The sequence below is a fragment of the Carettochelys insculpta genome, chromosome 22 (genome assembly GCF_033958435.1).
Source record: "Carettochelys insculpta isolate YL-2023 chromosome 22, ASM3395843v1, whole genome shotgun sequence".
In the NCBI taxonomy this organism is placed as follows: Eukaryota; Metazoa; Chordata; order Testudines; family Carettochelyidae; genus Carettochelys; species Carettochelys insculpta.
Genome location: NC_134158.1, coordinates 14,017,789 through 14,039,437, shown reverse-complemented (window position 1 = coordinate 14,039,437; position 21,649 = coordinate 14,017,789). Strand labels below are relative to the sequence as shown.

At 67.4% G+C, this 21,649-nt stretch overlaps 3 protein-coding genes across 6 annotated transcripts; 1 reads left to right on the top strand and 2 right to left on the bottom strand.

Annotated features, from left to right (window-relative positions):
- Positions 1-148: 148 nt before the first annotated feature.
- LOC142024459 (paired box protein Pax-6-like) lies at positions 149-6,148 on the bottom strand. Its single transcript, XM_075016486.1, has 8 exons — positions 6,074-6,148; positions 4,731-4,938; positions 3,598-3,756; positions 3,296-3,378; positions 2,749-2,893; positions 1,886-1,983; positions 1,280-1,427; positions 149-773 (listed from the first exon to the last, which is right to left on the bottom strand). The coding sequence occupies exons 2-8, from the start codon at positions 4,843-4,845 to the stop codon at positions 688-690; spliced, it is 834 nt and encodes a 277-aa protein (XP_074872587.1). The 5' UTR covers positions 4,846-4,938; positions 6,074-6,148; the 3' UTR covers positions 149-687.
- A 2,978-nt stretch (positions 6,149-9,126) lies between these two features.
- Positions 9,127-14,499, top strand: RCN3 (reticulocalbin 3). Of its 2 annotated transcripts, none has more exons than XM_075016273.1 (7): positions 9,127-9,545; positions 11,539-11,769; positions 12,067-12,260; positions 12,946-13,118; positions 13,442-13,502; positions 13,621-13,820; positions 13,918-14,499. In XM_075016273.1, the coding sequence occupies exons 2-7, from the start codon at positions 11,540-11,542 to the stop codon at positions 14,023-14,025; spliced, it is 966 nt and encodes a 321-aa protein (XP_074872374.1). In that variant the 5' UTR covers positions 9,127-9,545; position 11,539; the 3' UTR covers positions 14,026-14,499. The 2 variants fall into 2 exon arrangements, with proteins under 2 accessions (XP_074872374.1, XP_074872373.1); XM_075016272.1 differs by lacking the exon at positions 9,127-9,545 and adding an exon at positions 10,775-10,895.
- Positions 14,500-15,219: 720 nt separating this feature from the next.
- NOSIP (nitric oxide synthase interacting protein) lies at positions 15,220-20,512 on the bottom strand. Of its 3 annotated transcripts, none has more exons than XM_075016846.1 (9): positions 20,408-20,512; positions 19,083-19,167; positions 18,810-18,915; positions 18,451-18,532; positions 17,996-18,137; positions 16,510-16,616; positions 16,103-16,341; positions 15,477-15,585; positions 15,220-15,377 (listed from the first exon to the last, which is right to left on the bottom strand). In XM_075016846.1, the coding sequence occupies exons 2-9, from the start codon at positions 19,150-19,152 to the stop codon at positions 15,306-15,308; spliced, it is 927 nt and encodes a 308-aa protein (XP_074872947.1). In that variant the 5' UTR covers positions 19,153-19,167; positions 20,408-20,512; the 3' UTR covers positions 15,220-15,305. The 3 variants fall into 3 exon arrangements, with proteins under 3 accessions (XP_074872947.1, XP_074872949.1, XP_074872948.1); XM_075016848.1 differs by having other exon boundaries at positions 16,103-16,290; positions 20,408-20,507; XM_075016847.1 differs by lacking the exon at positions 20,408-20,512 and adding an exon at positions 19,542-19,930.
- Between the last annotated feature and the right edge of the window lie 1,137 nt (positions 20,513-21,649).

The window sequence follows — 21,649 nt, the reverse complement described above, 5'->3', positions numbered from 1 at the left end:
CTGCAGCAGCTGGGAGCTGCCTGGGCCTGGCACCCACGGGGCTGTTCTTGTAGGGTCTCTGCGGCTGGCAGGCTGGGGCCTGAGTCAGGCCTGGGGGGTCTTCCCCCCAAGGACGGACAGACAGACAGACACGGCTCTGCTGTTACGGACAGAGGGCTTTACTGACACACCAGACAAGCTAGGGCAGCGGGGGGGCTTGGCGAGGTCACAGGGCAGGGAGGGGCCGTGTGGGGCACAGGCCAGGGGGCCTGGTGGTGGGGGTGTTAGCCCCAGGTAGCTCCATCCATGCAGGGAAAGATCAGGGGGTGGGAACCCCCAGACTCCCAGCCACCAAGATGGGGGGGGCACCCACTGACTATCCCATCATGGCCCCCACGGCCGAGGGGGCTGGCGTGTCTCCCAGAATCCTTTGCCAGCTCCCAGCCTGGGGGGGGTGGAAGGCTGGGGGGTGCCTCCTGTGGGGAGGGGGCAGCAGTGAAGGGTTTCTCCCCCCAACACATACAGCAGGGAGATGGATCCTGACACCAGCAGGGACACCACGGCTCTAAGAGACACACACCAACATGCAGGGAGGGGGGGCAGGAGTTGCCCCTGCATGGCTGGGCCCTAGCCTGGGAACCCCCTGGCTGCGGTGCCCTTTCCCGCCAGTGCGCACTGCCACCCCCTGGAAGATCCCACCTGCTCCCCTCATTGCAGACGGGGCCAATACTGTGGGAGGTCAGGGTCCCCGCCAGGCACCTGCACAGGGACTGACACGCCAGGGGAGATCAGACCTGGGGGCAGAGAGAGAGGGTGTCAGTGGGCAGGGGCGAGAGGGCCCCAAGCCTCTCCCTGGGCCATCCAGGCTGTGCCAGGCATTGGAGCTATTGTCCAGGGGCCGCTGGTCCATATGGGCCAGACCTGGCCTCAGAGCCTGTGTCCCAGCGCCCCTGGTCCGTACGGGCCAGGCCTGGCCTCAGAGCCTGTGTCCCAGCGCCCCTGGTCCATACGGGCTGGGCCTGGCCTCAGAGCCTGTGTCCCAGCACCCCTGGTCCATACGGGCTGGGCCTGGCCTCAGAGCCTGTGTCCCAGCGCCCCTGGTCTGTACGGGCCAGGCCTGGCCTCAGAGCCTGTGTCCAGGGGCCACTGGTCCATACAGGCCAGGCCAAGGCTGAGGATATTGAGACCCAGGCCCAGCGTCGCCCACTCACCCCCTAATGCCCCAGGGGTGGGGGGTCTGGCCCTGCTCCCAGAACCCTCCCCCGCACCAAGGGCTGTGCCAGGCTGGGGTCCCACTCACCGGTGGAGGTACCGGCACTGAGGTTCTGGCTGCCCACATGGGCCGGGAGCTGGGCCGGGCCGTAGGCGTCGTAGCTGCGCCCCACAGAGCCGCTGGGGACCATGCAGGGGTAGGACGAGGCACCCTGGCCGGCGACCGGCTGGACAGCCTGCGGGGAGGGTCTGTGAGATGCTGGTGCTAGGGCCTGGATCTGCCACACGCCTGGAGCCCCCAGGCTGAGCCCCCACCAACCCACAGACACCCCCTTGGGAGGATCCCCTGGAGCCTCCCACAATACAGCCCCTAGAATGAGCACGCCACAGCTCCCAAGGATGATCCCCTGAGCCCACTGAGCTCCCCAGGCTGAGTTCCCCCAAACACACCGCCCCACCTGGGACAACCCCCTGAACCACTGATCCCCCCACAAACACACAGCCCCCTCCAACGAGCCCCTCACCAGGCCCCCTGCCATTCTGTACAAGCCACACCTCTCCACTCTCATGCTGTCCCTCCCCTGCTCCCTCCCCCCAGCTCCCCACAGGGCTGAGCTCCTGCCAGGCTGACCCCTCATACCCTCCCTGGCCAAGGCCCCTTCCATGCCCTCAGTGGGTCCCAGCCCCTCCTCACCTGCACAGGGAGGCTGTTGGCCATGGAGAAGGCAGGCAGAGGGGGCAGAGCCCCATAGCTGTTGGGGAGGGGGCCCTCGCTGCGCCCCATCATGGCCCCTGTGAGGAGAGAACAGTTACCATGGGCCAGGCGGGGGGCTGGGGGAAGTGGCAGCTCTTAGAGGTACCTATGGGGAAGTGGAGGCTGGGGAGGGGGCAGGGGGTTGGGGACCTGGTGCGATACAGCAGTGTGGTCTCTGAATGCCGCCTGTGTGCCTCAGTTTCCCTCGTGTGTTGCACAAATGTCTCATGGTGGGACAAGGGGGTGGGGTGAGTGCTGCAGCGCCTCCTAGAGGGCAGGTGTGGTACTGCAACTGGGCGGCCTGAGCCCAAAAACAGGTAGGGCCCATGCTGGGGAGGCCAGGGGGCAGTGGAGGTTTTGGGGCAGGGGTTTACCAAAGTGTGTGTGGGGAGGGTATCCGCTGTGCTCCCTGTCAGTGGGGCGCTGGGGGGTGCCCAGGAGAGATCCGGGGCCCCGCGCATGAGCCAAGCCACCAGCAGGTGTCTAGGGCTGGTGAGCACAGAAGTGAAAGTGGGACCATTGGTCAGCAGGGCCTGGGCACACTGAGGGCAGTGGGGTGCTGCGGGGTGCTGGACTCTGGCATATTGGGGAGATCAAGTAGGGAGCTCCCGGGGGGTACATGACCTTGCAGGGGGGTGCCAGGAGGTACAAGAGGGCCAATGAACCTGACCTAGTGGGGGGATACCAGGGGGTACTGGAAAGCCAACATACCTGACCCAGTGGGGGGATACCAGGGGGTACTGGAGGGCCGACATACCTGACCCAGTGGGGGGATACCAGGGGGTACTGGAGGGCCGACATACCTGACCCGGTGGTGGGGGTGACTGGGAAGGCCCCACCTCCAGGGAAGCCGGTGCTGCCCAGGTGCCCCGACCCGCCCACCTGGCGCCGCTGGTTCCGCAGCTTCTCCTCACGCCGCCACTTGGCGCGTCGGTTGGAGAACCAGACCTGGGGGGCAGGAAGAGGCCCAAAAGTTACCTGAGTAGAAGTGCAGCTGCTTTCACAGCTGGGCGTGTTGTGTGTGTGTGTGTGTGTGTGGGTGTGCATGAGCACACGCATGCAGGTGTGTGTGTGTTCTTACTCAAGTAGTTTTCCAGAGGGACATGGGTGACTTGTACTTAAGTACATCCCCCCACCCAGCAGCTGTACTTTTGCTCAAGTAACTTTCTGGGAACTTTTCCCACCTCTGGGCGGGGGTCACGGTGGGCCTCAGACAGCACTGCCCCACCTCAGGCAGGGAACGGGGGTTGGAGTGGGGCAGAGATGTGCCTCTGGGAGGAGGAGGGTCTCCCTAAGGTGGGGGACCCCCAGGGGGTTGGAGTCCCCAGGGAACAGGGGGGTCTCCCTCACCTGGATCCGTGCCTCGGGCAGGTCGATCTTGGCGGCCAGGCGCTCCCGGGCAAAGACGTCGGGGTAGTGTGTGCGCTCGAACTCTGCAGGAGGGGGCCGAGTGGTCAGAGATGCCCCCAGACACAGAGCCCCTGGCCCTCCCTGGTGCCCCCCACACTGACAGGCCCCAGCGCCTCCCTGGAACCCCCCCATGTCCACAGAACCCTCAGCATTGCAACACCCCATAGCTACGCCCCCCCATGTGCCCACTGCTCCCCAGACTCCCCACAGCTCATGCCCCCTGCTCAGCCCCTGCCCGTCACCTTTCTCCAGGGCCTCGATCTGCTCTGGGCTGAATGACGTCCGGTTCCTTTGCAGTTTGCGCTTCAGCTGCAGCCGGAGCTGCGAGTCATCTGGGTCCTCAGTGCCAGCCCCAGAGGGGGGCTCAGGGTCCAGACCACCCTCCAGGTGCTGGCAGCTGTCTGCAGGGCAAAGGAGTGAGATTCCTCACAGGGAAAGGGGGTCTGAGCCAGCTCCCCTGTGGGGTAAAGGGGCACCAGCAAGGGCCGTGGGTCGGGAGTGAGGGGCACCGACAGGGCAGGGGGACTGGGGCTGTAGATCGGGAGAGAGAAGCACCAGTGGGGCAGGGGGACTGGGGCTGTGGGTCAGGATTGAGGGGCACCAGTCGGGCAGGGGGCAGGGGCTGTGGGTTGGGAGAGAGGGGCACCAGCAGGGCAGGGGCTGTGGGTCGGGAGTGAGGAGGGGTTGCAGCACTAGGGGATGCTGGGTAAATCCCCCCCCATCGCGGCACTGCCTCCCTGTGCCATCTCCAGGCCCGTCAGCTCGCGCTGCGCCCGGTGCCCGCAGGGGACACAAACTCGGCCGTCAGCTCTGCCACCCTGATGCAAAGCGACAGCTGCGGCCTGGCTCAGCCCGACGCCTCCCAGCCCCCGCCGGGCAGGTGACAGACCAGGGACCCAGCGCTGGAATCTTGAGGGGGGGGGGGCTGTCCCCTGCCCTTCCCAGCGCCAGCCTGGCAACATCCCCAGCCCCCCCCCGCCCCCAGCTCTCGGTATCACAGCAAGAACCATGTTCCACAGCACTGGGGGGAGAGGCAGAGTGGGGCGCACAGGCTGGGGGGTGGGGGCAGTGGGGGAGGGGCAGTGTGGGGCACACAGACAGGGTGGAGGCAGTGTGGGGTGCACAAGCTGGGGGTGGGAGGCAGCGGGGGAGTGGTAGTGTGGGGCATACAGGCTGGGGGGTGGGAGCAGTGGGGGAGGGGCAGAGTGGGGTGCACGGGCAGAGTGGGGGAGGGGTAGTGCAGGGAGCACAGGCTGGGGAATTCAGGGGGTTCAGGCAGTGGGGGAGGGGCGGTGATCAGAGATGGATTTTGGCGGACGGGGAGAACATGCCAGGGGTCTGGGTGCCCCCTCCCTGCTCCCAGCCCCCCACCTACCTGGAGTGGGCTGCCCAGGGAGCAGCCCGTCCGGGTACCAGTCCTGCCGGCCGCCCCAGCCCGTGTTCTGAATATTCAGCATCCCGATCCTCTCACACATCCCGTCGGCCCCCATGGGCCAGTGCCGGCGGTGGGACCTCAGAGGGCAGTGTGGGGCGGGGGCGCTTCACCCCTAGGCACAGGGCATGGGGCAGCCCAGTCCTGGGGCCTGCAGAGAGCAGGAGAGAGAGAGCCAGTGACTGGGGCAGAGGGAAGCAGCTGGCTCTGGGGTGGAGTGCGGGGTTGGCAATATGGGGACAGCCAGCAACGCTGCCTCCCTCAAAGGCCCCCAGAGGGCTCAGCTGCTGCTTCGGGGCCTGGGCCAGCCTGGGCCCCACACTCCCAAACCACAGCCTCCTGGCGGTGCCCCTCACTGCCTCCTCAGCCCTGCCAGTGCCCCTCACTCCTGACCTGCAGCCCTGGCTGCCAGCTCCAAGATTAGGGCCCAGCTGCACTGAGCCTGCGCAGGTCAGCGAGACGGGCACACGGAGTGCGGGGAGAGTTCCTGTCTCTGCACAAGGGGACAGGAGCTGGGGAAACTGAGGCGCGGGCAGCCTGACCTGTGCAGAGCCCCGCCCAGCCCTGCAGGTGAATCTCTGGAAGGGAATCTGGCTGAGAAAGGGCTAAAGGGGCTGCGCAGAGGAGGGCAGGTCTGCTCGGCAGGCAGCGCCGTGGGTCGCACCCCCTCTCTGGGGGGGCTGGGCTGTGGGGCACACTCCTTCTTGGAGGGCTCGGATGTGGGATACACCCCCTCGCGGGGGGGCTGGGTGGTGACGGGAGGGGCCAAATGGGCTGCCCCATTCGTCTGTCCCTTCTTGTCCATCTATCTGTCCAGGCACCCACCCAGCCACCTTTGTGTGTCCGTCTGCCCATCTGGGCACCCGGTCAGCTCTGTCCACCACCCATTCACCCGTCTCTGCCCATCCCTTTCTCTGTCCATGTGTCTCCATCTCTACATGTCCTCCCATGAGCGTCCGTCCCTCCGTGTCGGTCCAATCACGTCCGTCTGTCTGGCTATTTGGCCATCCATCTTCCACCCCCTCACCCAGCCACGTCCGTCTGTCTCCCCCCTCCCCCGTCCCAATGACCCATCTCGTCTAGAGACCCCTGATGTGCAGCCCCTGGGGCTTTCTCAGGCGCCCTTTAGCAACGCCAGGGAGGAAACAGCTGAGCCCCACCCCCCATGAGCACCAGTAGAGGGTTGGGAATGTGGGGCACTGGCGGGGCAGTGGGGGAGGGGATAACTGGGAGCTGCCCCATTCGATCTCCTGCCCCCCCCCACATCCCAGGCCCAGAACTGGTACCTGGATCAGTGCCACCCACTGGGTCAGGCCGGTGCCAGGGGGTCGGTCGGTGCCAGTGGGTCAGTTGGTGCCAGGGGGTCAGGTCAGTGCCGGTGGGGTCAAGCCAGTGCCGGGGGGGTTGGTCAGTGGTTGGGGGGGGGTCGGTCAGTGCCAGGGGGTCAGGTCAGGCACTAAAGCAAAGAGCATCGGCTGCCCACCTGCCAGGGAAGCACAAAAGCAAAAGGCAGTGTAGGGAGGATGGAAAATTCCCCCAGCACCACAGCCCCCCCACCTCCCCCGGCCCCACAGACCCCCACTGCCCCTCCCCCGGCACCACAGCCCCCCAGCACTCCCCAATGTCCCTGTACCTGCCCCCCACATACCTCACCCATGATCCTGGACAACGCTGGGGTCCTCTCGTCAGCAGCGACCAGCCCTGCCCCCCTAAAGTCCGAGCCCCCAGCTCCCTCCACCCGCCTGTGCCCCCCACACCCCCTTGTCTGTGCCCAGCTCCGGGCAGCGTCTGGCTGCCAAGCGGGCATGCAGAGACAGAAATGAAGATCCCAGGCGCTGGGGGAGCAGACGGGGGGGGGGCACCAGGCCCTCGTGTGGTGACATTTGTACTAAGCCGCAGTGTCAGCTTTGAACTCAATTCCCTCCAATGGGCCGGGGGGGCGGGGGGACCAGGCCCGGAGTTCCAGCTTGTGCTCCAGGGGCTGAAAAGCTCCCTGGAAGGTGGCAGGGGGCTGCCAGACCCACAGGGGCAGGGGGCAGAGATATGGGTGGGAGGGAGCGGGTGTCTGTTCCCAGCCCCCCACCTGCTTGCAGTGTCCTTAGACCCCCCTCACAAAGGCAGCCCCCCACGTGACTGGCAGGACCTGCCCAGCCCCCCAAAACCCCACCCTGGCTGGGGACGGGCAGGGGAGACAGGTGAGCTCAGGGCCCAGCCCAGCCCTGGCAAGTAGGGCTGGGGACAGGGCTGGGACCCCATGAAACGGCCCCTGAGGGGAGCGGGGACTAGTGGTTGGAGCAGGGGGCTTGGTGCCAGGACACCTGGGTTCTCTCGGGGCTATGGGAGGGAGGGGGCTGCTGGTTAGAGGGGGCAGGGGCTGGGGAAAGATGGTTCCCGGTTTCACTGGGGGGTAAACACTACCAAGGGGATCAGACAAACCCTGGCTCCCCGGCCCCATAGCGCCCCAGGCACAGCCAGGGGGGTAGCTCCTCCTCCTTCCCGGCCCCCCATTGCCTCCCTGGGCCCCCACCACTGGAAGCTGCAAATCTCCACAGCCCAGAGCTCCAGCGGATGTGTCCCACCCACCCACCAGCAGCCTCCCCTGCCCAGCCTCCACCTCACCCCCCCACAGGGCCCACACAGCCACCCCAGACAAGGACCCCCCAGCTGGGGCAGCAGTGAGGGGGCAGAGCAAAGGCAGTGGCAGGTTGGGGGGGGGCTGGGGTGCGGGGGTGGGGAGCTGGGGGCGGTACCGGGAACAGCCAGGGAGCTGGGGGGCGGGGAGCTGTGGGGCACCCAGAGGGCAGGAGGTTAAGTACAAATCCGTGTAGCTGAGAGAGTCTCAATTAAAAATGCAAAGCAAGCGGGGTGGTGTGGGGAGGGGGGAAGCGGGGGGAGTCGGCGGGGGGGGAGGGAACTGGCGGGGTCGGGAGGGGAAGGGGAGGTAAGTTGGGGGTCAGGGAGGGGCCTGTCAGGGAAGCAGGAGAGGGCAGATTTGGGGGAACAGAGTCGAGTGGGGGAGGGGAAGGGGCAGGAATTCGCCCCCCAGCGCTGGTGAAGGTGGAGCAGCCCCTGCTATGGGGACAGAGCAAACAACTCTCCCCTGCACACCCCCTACCCCCCGCCCCGGACGCCTGGGTTCACCCTGGGCCTACCCTGCCGCTCATCTTGGGCCTGGAGAGACCCAACCTGCCCCCCGCCCCATCGGCTCCGATTAGCTCCATGCCGGGATAGGAACCTGCTCTGGTTAACTGTGGGTGCCCGGAGGAGGGGAGGGCGTCAACACCCCCACCATCCATTTCCCAGCATTCCCTGCGCCTCCCCCCTCCCCCTTGACAGACAGGCAGCGGGGGCAGACCAGGGCAATCCAACCGCCAGAGCGCTGTGGGGCGGGGTGCAGCTCCCCCGGACGCCTGGGTTCTCTGCCGTCTTGTTCCCACCCACTTGGCCCAGAGCAGCAACAGAAAAAGAAGTGGACAGGGGAAGGGGCTGCAGGTGGGAAGTGGGGGGCAGGGCCGGGCTGGCGGGGGCTGCAGGTGGGGAGTGGGGGGCACCGGCAGGCGGTCTGGGCCCATGTCTGTGTCGGGAACCCCGGGCTCCGGGAGCGGGGGGACCTCAGCCTGCAGCAGCTTCCAGCAGCATCTGCCTTACCAGTGGGAAAGCCTCGTCCCAGCGCTCCCGGTGCCCCGCCCCTCACTCCAGACCCGCAGCCCCCCAGCTGTGCCCTGGGCTTCCTGCCCCATGGCTCTGGGCTGAGCCCGTCCCAGACCCCGGCAGTTTGGGAGGGAGGGGCACCGGGCGGGGGAAGGGCACGGGGCTGGCTGTGCGGGGCAGGGGGGGCGGGGGCTGGTGGCCCGGACGCCGGGGTTCTCTCTGGGTGGGGAAGCCCAGGGCCCAGCATCTGGATTCCCAGCCCTGGACTGGGTTTCAGTTTCCCGCCAGACTTTTTCTGGGACCTTCGGCTCCCGGACCCGCGGGGTACAGCGCCTGCCTCAGTGTCCCCTCGTGGCCCAGCCCGGCGGGTTCGGGCCCCACAAGGGGAGTCTAGCGGTAGATCTCAGGGTTGGTCGGGGGCCAGTTCTCCACCCCCCAGCCCCGCCCCCCCAGTGCCTTCAGCCGCTCACCGGGGCTGCGCGCCCCCTGGTGGGTAAAAGGGGCAACGCGGGAGAAACGTTCAGCGCGGCCCAGAGGATGGAGTGGGGGGCACGGACAGACAGACGGAGGGAGATGTGGAGGATGGACGGACGGACGGACAGACAGACGGCTGGGGGGGGCAGGCAGAGGAGCACACAGAAGGAGGCCGGGAGGCAGGCAGACAGACGGACGGACAGACGGCTGAGGGTGATGGGCAGACGGACAGCGGGAGGCCGGGGGACAGATGGACAGACAGCTGGGCGTTAAGGTCGCGGTGCGGCTGGAGGCCGGGCCAGGGGCTGGCAGGGAAATTTGGCTGCGGTGTTCCCGGCCGGGCCGGGACTCGCCGGGTGGCTCCGGCTGGGACACAAGTTACTTCCACCTCCAGCCGGCCCCCTGCCGCCTGCGTCTGACATTCCAGTGCCGGGGGGCGTTTGGCAGCTCCCCCCCCCACAGCCCCCGGGGCTGCAATTCCCCGTCCGTCCCTGCAACCGAAGGCTGAGACGACCACTTCCCGGGACTCCCGGCGCTGGGGCTTTACAGCGAGCACGTGTTTCTCGGCAAGTCAGACGTGCGGTATCGGGTCTCGCTGTTCGCCGTAGTGACGTTCCGGGCGCAGCTCGGCGGGTGAGTTCGCCGGCGCTGAGGGGGGGTCTGAGGCCGGGGGGGGATCTCAGTAACTGCGGAGGCTGAGGGGAGTGCCGGAGTGGCTGGAGCAGGTCGGGTGGGGGCTGGAGGAAGCCGGCTTGGCCCAGTGAGGGGCCTGAGGCCAGTGCCAGGACGGTTCTGGACCAAGGCGCGTGCCTCAGTTTCCCCTGGGTGCTGGCCTGTCCCCTGGGAGGATCGGGACAGTGCAGGCAGATGTCCAGGGTAATCACCCTCCCGTTGGCACTCTAGGAGACAGGCCGAGGGGCATCGGGAGCAGGGCTGCCCCCCAGGTTGGGACAGGGATGGAGTGAGAGTGGTGGGGGAGACCGCTGGGCCAGACTCTGTTCCTGCCATGGTCCAGTGCCCGGGAAACCGGCCGACCGGCTGGGTGGGGGCCTGTCCCAGGGTACATGGGTCTGGGGGGTGGGGAAGCCAGGGAGCTGCAGGCTCCAAGGAGGCCGGGGCGGGGGGCACGGGGCTGACCCTGGCAGGAGAATAGGGCTCTTGGGGAGCTGGCCAGGGCTCTGCCCCATCCCCCGCCTCCCTTCAGCGTTCCTCCCCAGGCAGCCCCACCCCTGCTCCCCATCAGCACGGCCCCCCAGCCTTGCCCCACTGCAGTGGGGTTTGCTTTATTCCCCTTGGCATGGGGCGTGAGAGTTCTCCTGTCCTGTAATAACCCCGTGTGAGTGTGCCTCAGTTTCCCTGTGCACAGCTCCGGCGCCAAGGGGGTGATGGGAAAGGGGGTGTGACTCCCACTCAGGGCAGCTGCCTAGCCCCCTGGGTGTAGGCTGGGGCAGGCCCCGGGGCACCTTTTGCCTGGGAAGCTGGACCAAGGACAGTGGGGTCTCTGAGGGGGCTGGAGGGGTCGGTGTGGGGCTGGCTGGGGGGGCCTCAGAGCTCCCCACCACCCAATGGAGCTCAGTGGCTGCTCCTGCCTTCACTGCCCCCTATATCCCCCCACATCTGCGTTACGCAGCACGGCAACGTGGGGGGGCACCGGCGCCCCCCTCAGGGCCACCTGCTGCCCCCCACCCCGATCCGCCCCCAACGCTGCCCCCCACCCAGGTCCCGACCCCGGCCCTGACACCCAGCACTGCGCACCCGCCCCACATGTCCCCGCTTCCCGGGACCAGAGTAAAACTTCGGGAGATGCTTTGTGTCAACGTGGCGCCGGACAGCCAATCAGCGAGCGAGTTGGCCCCTCCCCCGGAGCGACGTCAGCCTCCGATTGGTCGTCCCAGGGCAGGGGGCGTGGCTACATGGGGGCGGAGTTGGCGGTGGCCGGGTCCCTCCGACACTGGACTCGAGAGCGGTGCGGAGCTGAGCGAGGTGTGGGGGGGCCTGGGGGGACCCCGGGGCTGGACGGGGTGTGGGGGACCCCAGGGCTGGGCGAGGTGTGGGGGGTTGGGGGGATCCCGGGGCTGGACGGGGTGTGGGGGGGGTCTGGGGGACCCCAGGGCTGGGCGAGGTGTGGGGGGTCGGGGGGATCCCAGGGCTGGGCTTGGTGGGGGATTGGGCTGCAGGACCCCTGAAGCAGAGCGAGGTCGGGGGGCTGAGAACTGCTGCTTATGGGGGAGGGACAGGCACGTCCCCGGGTCACCGGCCTCCCAGTCTTGTGATTATCCAAGAAGATTCCACCAACCCCCCAAGTCCCTCCTGCCAGTGAGGCGGGACCCAGGGTTCGGGGGGGTCTGTGGGGCAGGTGGCCGTGGGGCAGGGGGAACTGCGGGAGCAGACTGGCCCGTGCAGACATGGGGCACGTGGCGGGGCTGTGAACGGGGGGGCCTAGAGGGGGATCAGCGTTGTGAACCCAGATACTGGGGGCCATAGAATGGGGCTAAAAGTGGGGGGCGCAGAGGTTGGGGAAGGTGGGTCATGGAGGGGCCTAGCGGCGGGGGTGGCGAAGGGGGACCACAGGAGGACGCAGGGGGTCTGCGGGACGCCTGCCGACCGTGCCCTGCCCCCTCCCCAGGATGCTGCGGGGCCAGGCGGGGCTGGGGCTGGCGCTGGCGCTGGGGCTGTGCCTGGCCCTGGCTAAGCCGCCCCCCGAGAAGAGGGATCGGGTGCACCATGCCCAGGAGCTGAGCGACCACCCACATGACGACCGCCAGGACTTCCAGTACGACCACGAGGCCTTCCTGGGCAAGGAGCAGGCCAAGACCTTCGACCAGCTCACGCCCGAGGAGAGCCGGGAGCGGCTGGGGTGAGAACCCCCCCCCAACCACTAGGCCCCGCTGCCCTCCCCGAGCTGGGAGAGAACCCAGGCCCTTGTCCCCACTCCCTTCCCGAGGCAGGGGAGAACCCAGGCATCCGACTCCCAGCCCCAGCTCTAACCCACTGGCCCCAGACTCCTGGGTTCTCTGCCGGTTTGTGGGGGACTCCGACCATTGCGCATCCCCCTAGGGCGCAGGGGGACCCCAGGTTTGGGGCTGTGGAGCCCCTACAGCTGAGGGTGGGACCCAGGCATCCGGCACCCCTGACGCTGCCCCCGCCCTGGCAGGAAGATCGTGGAGCGGATCGACCGGGACGGGGACGGTTTCGTGACGCACGCGGAGCTGAAGGAGTGGATCAAGCACACGCAGAACCGCTACATCTACGAGAACGTGGACAAGAACTGGAAGGACTACGATGGGGACGGGGACGGGCGCATCGCCTGGGCCGAGTTCAAGAACGCCACTTACGGCTACTACGAGGGTGAGGGGCTGGTCCATCCCCCCCACCCCAGGGGCCTCAGCCCCTGCACCCCCAGGCCCCGAGCTCCAGCCTCCACTCAGCCCCCTGCCACCAGGCTCTGGGCTAGTCCTGCCGAGCAGGACCTGCCAGAACCTGGCCCGGGGATGGGCTGGACCAGGCCCGCCCCCCTCCCCGGCTGGCCTTGGGGTTCCTGTGACCTTCCAGACCCCCCCCCCCCCAGGCACTTCTGTCCCAGCACAGAGGAGCTGCCAGCCCGGACTCCTGGGTTCTCCCTGGGCTGTGGGGAGAGAAGCCATGCAGGGAGCAGAAGCTGCAGAGGGTGCAGGGGAGGCTTTTATGCTGGGGGTGGGGTAGGCCCCAGGTGGGATGGGGCAGGCTGCGGGGATGGAAACAGGTCCTGCTAGGGGACAGGCTGGGGGCAGCTCCTCCCTTCCAGGAGCCTGGGATTTTCTGTTGCCTCCATGTGGCTGCTTGGTGGGGAGTTCTGAAGGCAACAGAGCTGGGGGGCTGGTGGAGGGAGGGAGGAGGGGAAGCTGGGGGCTGGGAGCCTGGACACCTGGGTTCCCTCCCAGCTGGGGAAGGCAGCAGGGGCTGGATGGCGGGGAACCCGGGGGCTGGGAGCCCGGACACCTGGGTTACCTCCCAGCTGGGGCTGGACAAGGCTGCTCACGGCTCCGTGCCCCAGGGGAGGAATTTGGCGACCTGGAGGACAAACACTCCTATCGCAAGATGCTGGCGAGGGACGAGCGGCGCTTCAAGGTGGCCGACCGGGACGGGGACATGATCGCCACGCGGGAGGAGTTCACGGCCTTCCTGCACCCCGAGGAGTTCGACTACATGAAGGACATCGTTGTCACGGTGAGGGGCCTGGCCCGGACGCCTGGGTTCTCCCTGGCTCCAGGAGGGGAGGGGACTCCAGGGGTTAGAGCAGGGGGCTGGAAGCCAGGACGCCTAGGTTCCCTCCCAGTGGGGGAAGGCAGCGGGGGCTGGATGGGGGGAGAAGCTGGGGGCTGGGAGCCAGGACACCGGGGTTCCCCAGCACGCCTTCCATGGCCCCCTTCCTAGCTCCAGCCAGGAACCGCTCAGGCTCAGGGAAGTGGAGGCGGGTCGGGGGGGGGTGGTGGTGGAGATTGTCCCACAGCTGTTCCCATGATGCTCAGCTGCACCTAACCTCCCCACAGGAAACGATTGAAGACATCGACAAGGATGGGGACGGGTACGTCCAAGTGGACGAGTACATCGGTGAGTGGGGGCCGGGCCCTGGGGCGCCTGCAGCTGGAGGAGTGGGGGCCAGGCCCCAGCATGCCTGGGGGGGGGCAGGGAGGTGCCCCAGGTCCTGAGCCTTCCCTCCTCCCCCCAGGCGACATGTACAGCCCCGAGCGCGGCGAGCCGGAGCCCGACTGGGTGCAGACGGAGCGGCAGCAGTTCCTGGACTTCCGGGACCTGAACCGGGACGGGCGGCTGGACCGAGCCGAGATCAGCCACTGGATCCTGCCCCAGGACTACGACCACCCCCAGGTGGAGGCCACGCACCTCATCTACGAGTCAGACAAGGACAAGGTGGGTGGGAGGGGCGGCATCCCCCCTGGAGGGGGTGCTGGCAGCAGGAGGGTGGGGGGCTTCCCCTTGCCCCACTGAACCCGGCTCTGCCCCCCAGGACGAGCGGCTGACCAAGCAGGAGATTCTCGACAACTGGAACATGTTCGTGGGCAGCCAGGCCACCAACTACGGCGAAGATCTGACCCGCAAACATGACGAGCTGTGAGGGGGCCCTACCCCGCCCCCACAACGCCACTACATGGACCCTGGCGGGAGGGGACTTATTTATTGGGGGCCCGAACTGCTGTGGAGTCAGGCCAGCACCCGGCCCCCAGGCTGGGGGTGGAGCCAGGACCCCAGTCTCTCCGCCGGCACCAGGAGGGGAACAGTGTCGACAGGTTAAAGGCAGGGGGTAGCACTGCCAGACTGCGAGCCCAGGGTGAGTTAGTCCAGTTCCCCTCCCCGTGCCTCAGTTTACCTGGCAGACCCCCCCCCACATGCACTGTAAAAAGTGACAGTATTAAGGGGGGGCTCACACGCTCCTGCTGCAGGGCTGGTCCCCGCCCCCCGCCGGGCCAGGGGGTCACCCCTACGGCTGGCCAAGCAGCCAGGCCTTTGCCTTGCTGGGCTCATGGGTGGATGGGATACTTGGGGCGGGGAGGGGGCACTGGGCACACACTGCAATAAACACTAATGGGTCCCCCCAGCTCTGTCAGGCTCTGTGTGCGGATGGGGGCGGGGGGCAGCATTGGGGGAGCGGGGGCAAGGACGCCCTTTTGAGGTCCCCCCTCCAGGCCAGCTGGTGCAGGCGGGGCAGGGGATCAGCTGCAGGCTGCCCTGGCACCAGCCTGGTCGCTTTCAGGCCATGGGCCCCAGGAACCCTGGGCTGGGCTGGGCTGGGCTGAGCCAGACATGGGGGCCTGGCAGGGCCTGTGCAGCCCTATGCCCCCACCCCGGCCGGGGGAGTAACCGTGTAGCAGGTACACACTGCAGGCCAGGCTGGGGCAGAGCAGGGCCAGCCCTGGGCCCATCCCCCCCGCAGGCCTGGGCTTGTGCCCAGCCGGACTCCAAGCCTCCGACCCGGCTCCCTGCTGCGTGCAGCCCCCAGCCCTGGTCACACACAGCCCGGGGCCAGGGCTGCTGCTGGGGGTGCCTCTGCTCCCCCTTGGCCCACCGTGAGCTCCTGCGGCTGGGGGCCGGCCGGTGCAGCCCTGGAGGAGGGGGTGGGGCCAGTAGCCCCCTGGCCTGACCAAGCAGCTGCCTGCCCACCAGCTCCCCTCCCCCGCCAGAGGGCCCGGCTCGCCGGGTGGAGGAAGGGAGATGTGACGGACCTGGACCCCCCTCAGTCCCTGCACTGCTGTGGGGAGGGCCTGGGACTGGAAGGCAGCAGAGGCTGGGGGGGCGCAATGTGAGGCACAGCTGCACACCACAGCTTTATTTACAGACATCCGTTTCCCCACGCGGGAGGGCGGCGGCAGCAGCAGGTTCCTGGGGAAGGGGGCGGGGCTAGGCCTGCATGACGGGGCGGGACTTCTTAGCTTCCAGACACACCCCGGATCCCGCGAAGCCGGTGCCACCCTGGAAGAGAGAGAGGGGGAGGGGTGAGGGGGAGAAATGCCTGACCCCCCCCCCCCCCCCGCTGGGCCGACAGGGGTGCTGCAGGGAGCCCCCACTCACCCGCTGCAGCACAATGATGTCGTCCTCGCGCAGCTTCGCCCCGTTCACTGGGTCCACCATGTCCTTCTTGATGAGCCGCTCCACGCACTCCAGTGTGACCACTGCACCCCTGCGGGGAGAGAACCTGGCCCACTGCACTGCACTGCACTGCGGGGAGGGAGCCCAGCCCACTGCACTGCACTGCACTGCGGGGAGGGAGCCCAGCCCACTGCACTGCACTGCACTGCACTGCGGGGAGGGAGCCCGGCCCACTGCACTGCACTGCACTGCGGGGAGGGAGCCCGGCCCACTGCACTGCACTGCACTGCGGGGAGGGAGCCCGGCCCACTGCACTGCATTGCACTGCACTGCAGGAAGGGAGCCCGGCCCACTGCACTGCATTGCACTGCACTGCAGGAAGGGAGCCCGGCCCACTGCACTGCACTGCGGGGAGGGGCCAGGCCCCCACCCCTCCCCTCTCCAGGGCCATGGTTAGCCCCACTCCCGACCCCCACCCCCTGCCCCCCAGCCCTGCCCTACCAGTGCCCCTCACCCCCGACCTGCAGCCCCTGCGCCCCCCAGCGCTCCCCATTCCTGACCCTCTGCCCCCCTGGTGCCCCCCACTCCCGACCCCCAGCCCCACTCACGAGGGGCGCAGCACAGCGCAGGGCACCGAGTTGCCCAGCACGTCGCGGGTGACGGCGCAGACGTATCGGTCCTGCCGGTTGATGAGCCCGACCCGGCCCACTGCTGGGTCCAGCAGGGTGAAGTGCACAGGGGTCAGGTCCTTCAGCCGCAGGGGCCGCCCACTCATGGGGCAGTACACGCACCGGTCCTGTGGGGGGGAGCGGGCAGGGGTGGGCCTGGGCGCAGGGGCCCAGCCCAGCTGGGGAGGGGAGGGAGATGCTGTCGGAGCTGGCTGGGCTGGGCTGGGCTGGGCGACAGCTGTGTGGCCTCCCTGGGGTTTCCCATGGAGGGAGAGTCACCAACCAGCACTGAGGGAGCAGCAATGGGGTGATAAGGGGCAGGGGAGGGGGCTGTGCACCACACTCACTGGCTTCTGCACCACACTGGCCTTGGCTTCAGGGGTGAGTGACGGGATCCAGAAACTAGGCAGCTGCTTGGCCTCCTCTGAGCTGCTTGAGCTGGGCTGGGGGTCCCCTGGAACGCACAACGTGTCTCAGCCCCTCACCAGCCCAGCCCCCCAGTTCTCCTCCACAGCTCCCTCACTGGCCCAGCACCCCAATGCCTCCAACCACCCCTGAGTCCCACTGTGCAGCCCCCCATAGGCCCTCACTGGCCCAGGCCTGCCGGTGCCCCTCACTCCCGACCCACAGCCCCTGCCTCCCCCGGCCCTGCCAGTGCCCCTAACTCCCGACCCGCAGCTCCTGCCCCCACCGGTGCCCCTCACTCCCAACCCGCAGCCCCTTTCCCCCCTGGCCCTGCCGGTGCCCCTCACTCCCAACCCACAGCCCCTGCCAGCCTGTGACATTATTGGATTTTAAAGTGATCACGAGAACATTGTTGCAACCATTGTCCTGGGTGTGCACCCACTCTCGGGCTGGGGAGGTGTCCAGGAAAAGCCGGTGATTGGCTGAACCTGTTTGTACTGACACTGAACCGCCCTGGAGCACTTTACAGACTCAGAATGACTCCAGGGCTGGAAATTCCCAGTTTCGTGGTGGTTTTACACCTGGGGTTGTGAGTCGTGGCTCTGGGCGGGGAGGGAAATGTTGGTTTCTGGGAAACGCCCAGAGGACGGTTGCAGGTGAAGCCGTAGTTGATTTCAATCCACAGCTCAGGAATTTGGCTGAAGACCCGTAACCCAGGAGGCTGCTAATGGCAGTTTGCCCAAAAAAGGACACGGCCGGTGTGGCCCCAGGCCAGGCTCCCATGCAGGGAGACCGATGGAATCCCCCCACCCGGGCGAGGGCCTGAAGGGGCCCGGCGCCTCATCCCTCACCCTCACTCCAGCTCTGCTCTGACCGGCGCCAGGCGGCTCGTGGCCTGGCCGAACTGAGGAGCTCGGAGCCTCTGGCAGCAGCACCGGCCCCTCCGCAGCAGCCAGTCCCGCGCCCAGGGGAGGGGTGTCCCCCCAGCGGGCCTGGCACTTCCACCAGCATCGTGTGTGTCTGCCACCCCGACCCTCCCGTGGGGAGATGTGGCCGCGGCGCCTGTGGGGAGAGCTGGGCTGGGCCAGGCCTTTAACAGTGGAGGAACCTGCGCGGATTCGGTGCGATTGGTTTTCATCACCTCCCAGCTGTGAGCAGAGGGGGCCCGGCTGTGCACAAGGGAAGCCGGAGCGTTCCTCGCCGGCCAGTGCAGCACCAAATGTGCCGTGTGCTGGGTTTGGTGCTGTATGGCGGGGGGACCAAAGGCTGGGGCTGACAGTAGCCCTGTCTTAAGCAATGTGCCCAGATTTGGCCACCTCCCCTGTGCCTGGAGAAACCTCCCGTACTACAGTGCCACCCTGTCGTCACCCCCACCGCAAGCCACGCCGGTGCCCCTCACTCCCGCCTCGCAGCCCCGGTGCCGCACACCTGACGTGTTCTCGAAGGGGTTCAGGGGTTTGCTGACGATGCTCAGCTCCTTGGCCAGGAATCCCTTCACCTTGGCCTCCTCGGCTGCACGACTCAGCTCCTCCAGCTCTGTCCGCTTCTCCTTCTTCTGCTTCTCATAGGCCTGCAGCACGGCGGGCGAGGGGCTCAGGGGGTTTGCTGGGACCCCACCCCAATGCCTGCCCCCAGGGCTGTCTGTGACAGGCCCTAAACCGTCGGGACTGCTGCACCCAAACCAACCCCTGGGGGGAAAAAACCCCTGGGGCCTGGCACCTCCAGACTGGGCCTCAAGGCGTAAGTCACCCAGCAGAAGCTGAATCACGAACACAAACAACTGTGCCCAGTTCTGCTGGTGCCCCACCCCCACGAGGGGAACAGGGCAGCAGGGACCCAGCGTCCCCCCGACACAGGGCAACAAGAACCAAGTGCTGTTTCACCTTCATCTGCCGGGCGATTTCCTTCTTCTGGTGCAGGATGTACTCCAGGATGGCCTCCTTCTCGTACAGGTATCCCTCAGGCCTGGCCGGGGAGAGATGGGGGCTGAGACACAGGTCCTCCTCCCCCACATGCCTAGGGATCCCCCTGGCGCTGGGGACACACCGGTTCTGGATTCCCTGCCCACCCAGGGGCTGCTAAGCAGCCAGGCGGGTTTAAAGTACTACCAAGGAGTCAGAGTAACACATAGCTGCCAAGACCCAGAAGGCCCAGCTCCCCTTCTTGGGTGTCCGTCTACACAGCTGCCAGGACCCAGGTGGCCCATGCAGGGGTGGGTGGTGTCTGGTACCCCAATACCTACGTGATGACCGGGTCCTTGCAGGGCTGCAAGGACAGGCAACAGCAGTCAAAGTCCTTGACAGCATCTCGGCTCAGACGGACATTCTGCGTCCCGTACCCAGAGGCAGCTGGAAAGTGGGGGAAGAGGGAGTCATTAGGGCACAGGGATGGGAGCTGATCCCCTGCCCCCCCCAGCTATGCCAGTGCCCCTCACTCCCGACCCGCAGCCCCGCCAGTCCAGCTCTCGGCTCTCTCAATCAGTCCTGTCCCCTCCCCTCCACAGACAGGCTCTTGCCTGTGTCCTTCTTTTTCTCGTGGTAGGTGTACACTGCTCCGGCTGTGCAGTTCTTGCCATGTCGTGTCATCCTGGCTCAGCGTCCCTGTGGGAGGGAGTCAGCTGGTTACATCCCAGAGCCATGAGGACCCTCTCCTGGGAGGCAGACTCCCTCCCCCCACTCCTGCCAGGAAAAGGGACCCCAGCTCTGATCCCCAACCTGTCAAGGGATGCAGCTGTTAGCCTGGGCTGGGGGACAGAGACAAAGGGAGGCCGAGGCCCCGGCTTGGGGGCCTCCCTCATGCCTCCTCTACCCAAAATTGATGGAACTGACTGTTTCTGGCTGCTGTACTGACACCTCCGTACTGCGCTGTATCCTTATCACCTAAGAAACCTTGCATCTCCCTGCACTCTGCCCTAGGGATGGGGTGCTGGGCCTGGGGACCCCCACACTCCATGACAATGTTCCTCTCGTCTGACCTCTAGTCACCCAGGCCAGAAACCTGCTCACAGCAGCCCAGCCAGCCTGGGCACTGATGGGCAGCAGGGCAGCCGGCCCTGGGCTCCTTTGGGCAGGCAGATGGGCAGCTGTCCCCTCCGCGAGTCCAACAGGGAAAAACCGGCTCTTCCTGCTCTTTGGGTGGCCAACCCCAGACCCCGAGGGAGACGGACTTTCCCGGCCTCTCTCCTGCCCAGGAACGAAGGGCGCAGTGCCAGGTGGGGATCAGAGCTGCGCTTGGGAGGTGCTGGGGCTCTCAAGAGCCCGACAGAGGAGGCCAGACGAAGACACCGGCGGAGCCGGGTGGGGCTCCGGGCTGACCGGGACAGACGGGGCTGCCGTGCCCGGTTCTGACGGCACCGCACAGGCAGCTGACGTGCCTCGTGGCTGGGGCACGAATGAGGCTCCTCCAGGGTCGGGACCAGGGGGCACTGGGGGTGGGGGGGACAGATGGGGGGGTCCGGGGGGGGCTGCAGGAGGACACGCGTGGGGGGGACGGGGGGGACACCGGGGGGCTGCAGTGGGGGCTGCAGGACGACACCCGTGGGGAGGGCCGCGGGGGGACACCGGGGGGCTGCAGGGGGGGCGGGGGGGCTGCAGGGGGACACCCGTGGGGAGGGTCCGGGGGAGCTGCCGGCCCAGAACTCCGCTCCCGGGACACGGCCCCAGGTCCCCCCTCGCCCCCCCGGCGTCGGGAGCCAGAGACGAGTCGGGATCACGGCCCAGCACGGAGCGGGGACCACGGCGAGCACCCCATGACCCGGGGGCCCCATTTCCGGGGGCACCGCCCCACGCCGGGGGGGGCACTTCCGGGGGGCCAGGACGCAGCTGCCGGTACCGTCCCCACCTGTCCTCTCCCACCGCACCGGAAACTGGAAGTGCCGCCAGCCGGAAGTGCCGCGTCCGCTAGCTCTCGGTGTGGTGCAGCAGGGAAGTCGGAACGGCCTGAAAACGGGACGCGACAGAAAGGTTCCGGTGAGATTTGTTCCCCCGCCCCCACCCCGGCTAAGGGGGCGGGATGCGGAGAGCTCAGAGCTGGTGCCAGGAGGCTGCTGCCCCCTCCCCTTTTTCAGTTAGTCTCCCTGTGAGTCAGGGAGAGAATCCAGGAATCCTGGCTCCCTGCCCCCTCCCCAGCTGAGGAGAGGACCCAGGAGTCCTGGGCCCCCAACTCGGCTCTTGCTCTAGCCCCCCTGCACCCCTCCAAAGTCCAGGCCCATATCTCCATTTTGGTGCTTCCTAAACAGGCTTGTTCCATATTAAGGTAATGATAGGAGGTCTCTTCACCAGGTGCCAGCCACCGCCCTGCAGCAACATGGAGGCCCAGGGAACCAGGGGTGCGCTCCCAGCACGCTGCAGCACCCCATGGAGTCGCACAGGGCTCTGGCTGCCAGCCCCACACTCAGAGGTCTGTTTGCAGCAGTAGCTGTGGTCCCAGTCACGGCCATCTTAGCCATCTGCATCCCCCTGCTGCAGACAAGGCACTGCTCCCAGCCCCAGCTCTAGTGGGATGAAGGCCACAAGTGGGAAAGGGAGGGCAGCCCACCTCCACTACAAACTGTTCTAGCATCACTAGCAACATGTACCATCCCCGCCCCTCCCTCCTTCCCCACTCAGCCCCCCCACCCCTGTCCCAGGGTCCCCCCAAACAACCCTCCCAACCCTGCCCCCCCAAAACGCCCCACTCAGCCCCCCCCATCCCAGGGTCCCCCCGAACAACCCTTCCAGCCCTGCACCCCCAGAACTCCCCACTCAGCCCCCACCCCCTGTCCCCAGGGTCCCCCGGAACAACCCTCCCAGCCCTGCACCCCCCACTCAGCCCCCACCCCATGTACCCGGGGTCCCCCCCCAAACAACCCTCCCAACCCTGCCCCCCCTGGAACTCCCCACTCAGCCCCCACCCTCTGTTCACGGGGTCCCCCCCAACAACCATCCCAGTCATGCCCCCCCCGAACTCCCCACTCAGCCCCCACCCTCTGTCCCCGGGGTCCTCCCAAACAACCCTCCCAGCCCTGCCCCCCCGGAATTCCCCACTCAGCCCCCACCCTCTGTCCCCGCGGTCCCCCCCCCAGCACAACTCTTCCAGCCCTGC

Coding starts and splice junctions, on each gene's coding strand:
- LOC142024459 (XM_075016486.1), bottom strand. CDS start 4,845: ATGGGGGCCGACGGGATGTGTGAGAGGATCGGGATGCTGAATATTCAG. Junction 3,379..3,597: donor GATCGAGGCCCTGGAGAAAG/GTGACGGGCAGG, acceptor CCCCTCCTGCAG/AGTTCGAGCGCACACACTAC. Junction 1,428..1,885: donor CCAACAGCCTCCCTGTGCAG/GTGAGGAGGGGC, acceptor CCCTCCCCGCAG/GCTGTCCAGCCGGTCGCCGG.
- RCN3 (XM_075016273.1), top strand. CDS start 11,540: ATGCTGCGGGGCCAGGCGGGGCTGGGGCTGGCGCTGGCGCTGGGGCTG. Junction 12,261..12,945: donor CACTTACGGCTACTACGAGG/GTGAGGGGCTGG, acceptor TCCGTGCCCCAG/GGGAGGAATTTGGCGACCTG. Junction 13,503..13,620: donor CCAAGTGGACGAGTACATCG/GTGAGTGGGGGC, acceptor TCCTCCCCCCAG/GCGACATGTACAGCCCCGAG.
- NOSIP (XM_075016846.1), bottom strand. CDS start 19,152: ATGACACGACATGGCAAGAACTGCACAGCCGGAGCAGTGTACACCTAC. Junction 18,916..19,082: donor CGAGAAAAAGAAGGACACAG/GCAAGAGCCTGT, acceptor CCCACTTTCCAG/CTGCCTCTGGGTACGGGACG. Junction 15,378..15,476: donor ACATCATTGTGCTGCAGCGG/GTGAGTGGGGGC, acceptor TCTCTCTTCCAG/GGTGGCACCGGCTTCGCGGG.